General features: G+C 47.9%; 1 protein-coding gene across 3 annotated transcripts in view; it reads right to left on the bottom strand.

Moving 5' to 3' along the window:
• Window positions 1-4,565, bottom strand: part of LOC139392040 (zinc finger and BTB domain containing 8B) — a 7,639-nt gene extending 3,074 nt beyond the window's left edge. Inside the window, exons 1-4 of one of the 3 annotated variants that reach the window (XM_071139690.1) lie at window positions 4,435-4,565; window positions 3,638-3,825; window positions 2,437-3,382; window positions 1,725-1,903 (exon numbers count right to left, since the gene is read on the bottom strand). In XM_071139690.1, coding sequence (XP_070995791.1) covers window positions 1,725-1,903; window positions 2,437-3,382; window positions 3,638-3,811 — 1,299 coding nt within the window. In that variant the 5' untranslated portion in view covers window positions 3,812-3,825; window positions 4,435-4,565. Of the gene's footprint in view, window positions 1-1,724; window positions 1,904-2,436; window positions 3,383-3,637; window positions 3,826-4,127 lie in introns of all 3 variants that reach the window. The other 2 variants (XM_071139691.1, XM_071139692.1) reach the window with 2 other exon arrangements.
• Window positions 4,566-7,500: the final 2,935 nt, after the last annotated feature.

Here is a 7,500-nt window from a genome sequence, read left to right on the forward strand (position 1 = left end):
CTGAAGGTTGGGACTGGATGGTGGTCAGAGATAGATGGGAGGGGTTGAGGGGAGCTGAAGGACTGGATGGTGTTCAGAGATAGATGGGAGGGGTTGAGGGGAGCTGAAGGCCTGGATGGTGTTCAGAGATAGATGGGAGGGATTGAGGGGAGCTGAAGGACTGGATGGTGTTCAGAGATAGATGGGAGGGGTTGAGGGTAGCTGAAGGCCTGGATGGTGTTCAGAGATAGATGGGAGGGGTTGAGGGGAGCTGAAGGTTGGGACTGGATGGTGTTCAGAGATAGATGGGAGGGGTTGAGGGGAGCTGAAGGCCTGGATGGTGTTCAGAGATAGATGGGAGGGGTTGAGGGGAGCTGAAGGACTGGATGGTGGTCAGAGATAGATGGGAGGGGTTGAAGGGAGCTGAAGGATGGGACTGGATGGTGTTCAGAGATAGATGGGAGGGGTTGAGGGGAGCTGAAGGACTGGATGGTGTTCAGAGATAGATGGGAGGGGTTGAGGGGAGCTGAAGGACTGGATGGTGGTCAGAGATAGATGGGAGGGGTTGAAGGGAGCTGAAGGATGGGACTGGATGGTGTTCAGAGATAGATGGGAGGGGTTGAGGGGAGCTGAAGGACTGGATGGTGTTCAGAGATAGATGGGAGGGGTTGAGGGGAGCTGAAGGACTGGATGGTGGTCAGAGATAGATGGGAGGGGTTGAGGGGAGCTGAAGGACTGGATGGTGGTCAGAGATACAGTACCATTCAAAAGTGTTAGAACACTGACTCATTCCAGAGTTAGTGACTTCAAAACTATGAAATAACATAAATTAAATCATGTAGTAACCAAAAAAAATAGTGTTAAACAAATCTAAATATATCTTATATTTGAGATTCTTCAAAGTAGCCACCCTTTCAAAGTTCTTGAAATGTTCCATATTGACTGACCTTCATGTCTTCATGTCTTTGCTTATTTTAGCTGTTCTTGCATAATATGGACTTGGTCTTTTACCAAATAGGGTATATCTGTATACCCCCCTACCTTGTCACAACACAACTGACTGGCTCAAACGCATTAAGAAGGAAAGAAATTCCACAAAATGTACTTTTTAACAAGGCACACCTGTTATTTAAAATGCATTCCAGGTGACTACCTAATGAAGCTGGTTAAGAGAATGCCAAGAATGTACAAAGCTGTCATCAAGGCAAAGTTTGGCTACTTTGAAGAATCTCAAATATAGAGATTTGTTTAACACTTGTTTTGGTTACTACATGATTCCATGTGTGTTATTTGATAGTGTTGATGTCTTCACTATTATTCTACGATGTAGAAAATAGTAAAAATAAAGAAAAAACCCTTGAATGAAGTGTTCTAACACTTTTGACTGGTACTGTAAATATAATAAAACAAATATGAGGGATTGGTTCAGACAACGATGCAGACAATTACATTGATAGAAGCCGCAATACCCCCCCCCCCCCCCCAGACTGACAAACACACAGACATGACCACGATAATGACATGTAAACACACAGACACCCCGTGACAGAAGGGGAGATGGTCCATTACAAAAGATCAATGTCTGTCTTTGTATTTTTAGACACACACACACACACACACACACACACACACACACACACACACACACACACCAGACACACACACACCAGACACACACACACCAGACACACACACACACCAGACACACACACACACCAGACACACACACACTCTCTCTCTCTTACGCTGAGTGAGTGACTGCGGAGGTGTTCCTGCCTTGTGAACCTCTTGCCACATGTCTCACAGGGGAAGGGTCTCTCTCCAGTGTGACAGCGGATGTGTCTCTTCAGGATGCCCTTCTGCTTGGCGGTGTACGGGCAGAACGGACACTTGTGGAGCTTCACCGGCACTAACAAGCCATCACCTGTAGGGGAGGAAAGTCATATTAAACAATGAATCAATCAATCTACAGAACAAACCGACACCACCAAGCCATCTCCTGCAGGGGAGGAAAGTCAATTAAACAATTAACTATACAGTACACACTGTTACCACCAATCACCTGCAGCATTAATGAGTCCTTCAGTCGATGTTATAAAGTGAATATAACGTCACAATTTGGTCTTTTTTAAAAGCAAATCTTCTTGTCATGAAAGTAGAAAGAAACCCTCTGGCCACTAAACCAAAGCCTAAATCAAAGCCTGAATCAAAGCCTGAACCAAAGCCTAAACCAAAGCCTAAACCAAAGCCTAAACCAAAGCCTAAACCAAAGCCTAAACCAAAGCCTAAACCAAAGCCTAAACCAAAGCCTAAACCAAAGCCTAAACCAAAGCCTAAACCAAAGCATAAACCAAAGCCTGATAGTGGCAAGAAAAAAAAACACAAAAAAAGAAACAAGAAGAAACTAAAGTTTCATGTAAAACCTTATAGAGATAAAAACTAACTGAATGTCATTACCTGTGTCCTCTCCGTACCAGTCGCTCTGTATCTCCATGATAGAGGACCCACCCATCCCCAGACCCTCATCCACCCTGCCTCCCCCACCCCAGAGGCCCATTCCCTGGGCAAACATCTGGCCCTGCTCCCCTCTGTCCCTGTGGGGGCTGGAGCCGCCTCTCAACAGCACATCCATGAACTGCCTGGCGTGGCAGCCCCCGAAGCCCAGGGAGGAGCGCTCGCTGCTGGGGGAAGGGCTGGAGGACGCCAGCCTGTCATGGAGGTGGTCTGGGTGGTGGGTGTGGAGGGGGGGTCCCATAAACAACGTCAGGTCTTTGGTATCGGGAGACCCCTCCTCGGGCTCGTCATCGGGGTCGTACTCGATCTTGGGGCGCACCAGTTCTAGGGTCAACCCAGAGGAAAGGGGGTTCATCACATGGTCCCCGTGTCCGTGTGGGGTTCGGCCCACAATAATATGAGATGGGAACTCCCCTCTGGAGCTGCAGTCGCTCTCAGAGTCTCTGCTAGGGCCGGGGGGCGTGGGGACCCTGGGGAGGGCTGCTGCCGAGGATGGGGGGTCTGTGACAGTGGAAGGGGGGGATTCTGAACGTACATGAGTAACTCCATCTCCCTCTAGTGACAACGAAGGAAGAGTTACAGCTACAGAGGCGGTGGAAGAGGGAGGTGGCATGGCTGGGGTTCCACTGTCAGCCGGACCGTCTCTCTCCTTCTCTTTGTTTCTATCCCTCTCTTTCTCCCTGTTACAGATCTCCAGAGAGGAGCGGATGTAGCCTTTACAGAAGGACACCACGTCAGTCATCTGGAGGTAGCTGGCCGCTGACATCACCTCGATGACGTTGTCGCTGCGCAGGTCCAGTCGGCCCGAGTACAGGAAGTCCAGGATGGAGGAGAAGGCCTCGGCCGTCACAATGTCCAGAGAGGCTGTACTGTGGTGCTGACCGCTGTCCTGAGGAGGGTGGTAGAGAGATTCAAGGAAGTAAAGTATATTGTAAACAGGCTATAAAACTAGATTAGCACTTAGATCAGAGTTTACTCAACCAGTGTCCTTTCCACAGGAGTGCCATGGGCCAACTGGGTTACTATGGCATTATCAATTTACCTTTCTTTTTAAACACGTGAAAGCATCTAGTAAAATAATACACAGGCTCCTTAATTACACATTTTGTATCAATCCCACGTTCAACTTAATAAAACGACTCACCTGTAGGTAGTGGACCAATAGGGCTCGGAAGTAGCCGCTGCCGGCGAATAGGACGTTGCGATGGGCCTTGAAGACCCGCCCCTCAACGACTATACTGCAGTCACAGAAGAAGTCTCTCTTCCGCTGCTCATTGAGCTCACACAGCAGCTTGGACTGGTAGCCTGACACCTCCATCTCCACAATTCTTTCTGATAGATAGATAGAATTAGATTAGATAGATAGGGGAGAGAGAGGGATTGAGAGAGAGAGAGAGAATGAGAGGGATTGAGAGAGAGAGAATGAGAGGGATTGAGAGAGCGAGAGCAATGTGAGATAAGACAGAGAAAGAGGGTGAGCAGAGAGAGAGACATGTAGAAAGCATAGGGCTGCCTATGTACTAGTAAACAAACCCCTCAGCCAGTTCACGCTCCTCAACCTTCCACCCCAGTCCTTTAACCTCCTGGTGCAGTACATTCATGTGACCCCTGTCAACAACTAACTACACCCTCACCTTGCCTTGAAGAGAAGATCCATAACTGATAACCACAGAAAGGCTCTGAGGAGAAATCTCTACACTAAAGCGATAGTAGCTAGCTAGGAGAAAGGTTTTTCCATCGTCTCCAGTACCTTTTGTAGAATCACAAATGTAGAAGTAGCTATATTTTGTAGCTAGCTAGAATACAATGTATTGATAACTATAGTAACCCATCTGTCTATGCTAGAAAACTCTGTCAGCTAGCTAGCGTTACATTTATCAAACATTCCGTACAAATGAACATAACATTTAAACATTTAAACAAGTATAAAAACAACGATACCTGACTAAACCTTGAAATTAGTCGTAAGTTAACACACTGGTGGATAAACTGTTGTAGCCTCAGCAGCTAGCTAGCTAGCTAACCACAACAACAACCCACTTCCTCATTTCTCCATTCTGTGTGAGAGTCACATGATTCGACCAATGAGATACGAGAGAAATGTCATGTGGCGTCTAAGAGAGGCGATCAGCCAATCACATCATGTAAAACTAGACTGGGGTGGGCTTTTTAAAGATATAGCCTGTAGATGCATTTATCATCACCAGAGGGCAGAACATCACTGCGTTAGCCCACAATATAATCGCGTGATGAACCTCTTATGTGCAAATAGGGATTGTTGCTTGTGTTTCTCTTCAACCTGTTTGGTAAACAGGGATGGGGTTTATTCCATTTCAATTGTTTACAGTTCTGAAATGTAGTTATTGCAGTTCATAAATGTTGGGCAAAATACACACAATGTCAGTGAGGCATTTCCTGAGTTGGAGTAACTCCCTAGGGTCTTCAGATCCAAGGGAATTGGATAGGGGTTGGTAGATAGTCAAAAATAATAGTTCCACCTTACTGCCTGATAGGTTAGGAAGCTGAACTCTGTCCATTGCTTTCAGATAGGTTAGGAAGCTGAACTCCATACCTTGTCAGACCTACACCAGCGCCAAAGGGTTGTTCCTACCGCAGGCCTGAAGCCCTACGTCGCGCCCTACCTCGCGCCCTACATCACGCCCTACCTCACGCCCTACCTCGCACCCTACGTCACGCCCTACCTCGCGCCCTACCTCGCACCCTACGTCACGCCCTACCTCACGCCCTACCTCGCGCCCTACGTCACGCCCTACCTCGCGCCCTACCTCGCACCCTACATCACGCCCTACCTCGCGCCCTACCTCGCGCCCTACCTCGCGCCCTACGTCACGCCCTACCTCGCGCCCTACCTCGCACCCTACCTCGCACCCTACGCCACGCCCTACCTCGCGCCCTACCTCGCACCCTACATCACGCCCTACCTCGCGCCCTACCTCGCGCCCTACCTCACGCCCTACGTCACGCCCTACCTCGCGCCCTACCTCGCACCCTACCTCGCACCCTACGCCACGCCCTCCTCATGCGCTTGCCTACGTTGTCCTTTGAAGAATGCATGTTTATTTGTTCCGGACTAAAACAAGTTCCCTTTTTTGTTTTAGGACAGAGCGAAAGTAAACAAATAGTTCCTTTGAGGAACCGACCGCACACTTTCAGCCTAATCCACTAACAACCCTTCTGGAGTTTCACACCCCCGAGGGGTCCCGGGTTTGACTGGGCGGTGGACTTCTTATTTGTTATAGAGATTTTCCCGTGGTTAACTGGGTAGAACACAAAGACACACACACACTGGCACGCACGCACGTACGCACACACACACACACACAGGCTTGGTGGTGGGCATGAGGACACCACTGAATAGGCGTACATCAGGCCTCCATAACCCATTTGAAAATCTAATTTATGGAGCCCCATAACAACTCCCTTCAAGCTCATAAACCTAAATATAACCCATTATACAATGGTTGGGTCTAATCCTGAATGCTGATTGGTTAATATAACCCATTATACAACGGTTGGGTCTAATCCTGAATGCTGATTGGTTAATATAACCCATTATACAACGATTGGGTCTAATCCTGAATGCTGATTGGTTAATATAACCCAGTGTAAACCACCACTCTGGTGTGTGACCAAGTGGAGGGAGGGATGGAGGGAGGGAGAGATGGAGGGATGTAGGGATGGAGGGAGGGAGGTATAGAGGGATGGAGGGATAGAGGGATGGAGGGATGGAGGATGGAGGGATAGAGGGATGGAGTGATAGAGGGATAGAGGGATGGAGGGATAGAGGGATAGAGGGATAGAGGGATGGAGGGATAGAGGGATGGAGGGATGGAGGTAGGTCTCCATCCCTGATGGAGGAGAGTTCTCCCACCCTAGAGAGCTAGGAGACCAGAGTTGTTCCTAACCACGTGACCTTACTGGACAGAGGAATAACTCTGTATCCTAGTTATAACCAGTAGGACCGTGAGTCACTCCTGGCCAGTTCAGACAGTCAGGAAAAACTCAAGAGTCTTAGACTGACCCAACGTACTCCCGGGAAAAACATGATGTCCCAACACAGCAGAACTGAGATGACCTCAGGGAGGTGACTTTGGTTCCTTGATCCTGTTTTTTTCCATCTCATGTCAGGTCTCTAGTTAATAGACTGTGACCAGTCTTTGTTCCAGACTAGCATTGTGTATGTCTTCTATACTCACCAGATGAAGTGGCTTGATCATCAATAAGACTATCTGTTATGTTGCCGATTATTACTTTGTAACTTTTTGTTACTTTTTTCAACAAAACGGACATTACAGATCAAATGATTGATCGATCAAAACCTAAACATATTTTGACAGATTTTACCATGGTAACGATCAGAACCCCCCCTGGGTTTCTTAATCCTACCGATGTGTCTTCAGCCGCCCCCCTGAGGCTTCAAATCACATCTCAAAATCACATCTTAAAATCACATCTTAAAATCACATCTCAAAATCACATCTTAAAATCACATCTTAAAATCACATCTCAAAATCACATCTCAAAATCACATCTTAAAATCACATCTTAAAATCACATCTTAAAATCACATCTGTGATGTCCAAGAACAGATAGTGTGATGAGACCCAATTTAGAAAATGGGCACCCAAAGGGCTGTTATACTGTACACTGGTACCAGAGACTACAGTCCCACACGCACACACACAAACACACACACATACACACGCACACACACATACGCCACCACACGCACACACACACACACACACGCCACCACACACACACACGCCACCACACACACACACGCCACTACACACAAACACACACACTGTATCCCTCGCAGTCCCTGTGGTCTCTGTTACATCTCCTAACAGACACTTAGGGCCCGAGGTATTTTCCCAGGCAGAGACAACGCACCACGTCAGGCTCAGCCACAGAGAGGCCCTGATTAAAGACCAGAGACAATGGAGGAGGAGGAGGAGGAGGAGAGAGAGTGAGGCCCCTGGA

The sequence above is a fragment of the Oncorhynchus clarkii genome, chromosome 32 (assembly GCF_045791955.1).
Source record: "Oncorhynchus clarkii lewisi isolate Uvic-CL-2024 chromosome 32, UVic_Ocla_1.0, whole genome shotgun sequence".
In the NCBI taxonomy this organism is placed as follows: domain Eukaryota; kingdom Metazoa; phylum Chordata; class Actinopteri; order Salmoniformes; family Salmonidae; genus Oncorhynchus; species Oncorhynchus clarkii.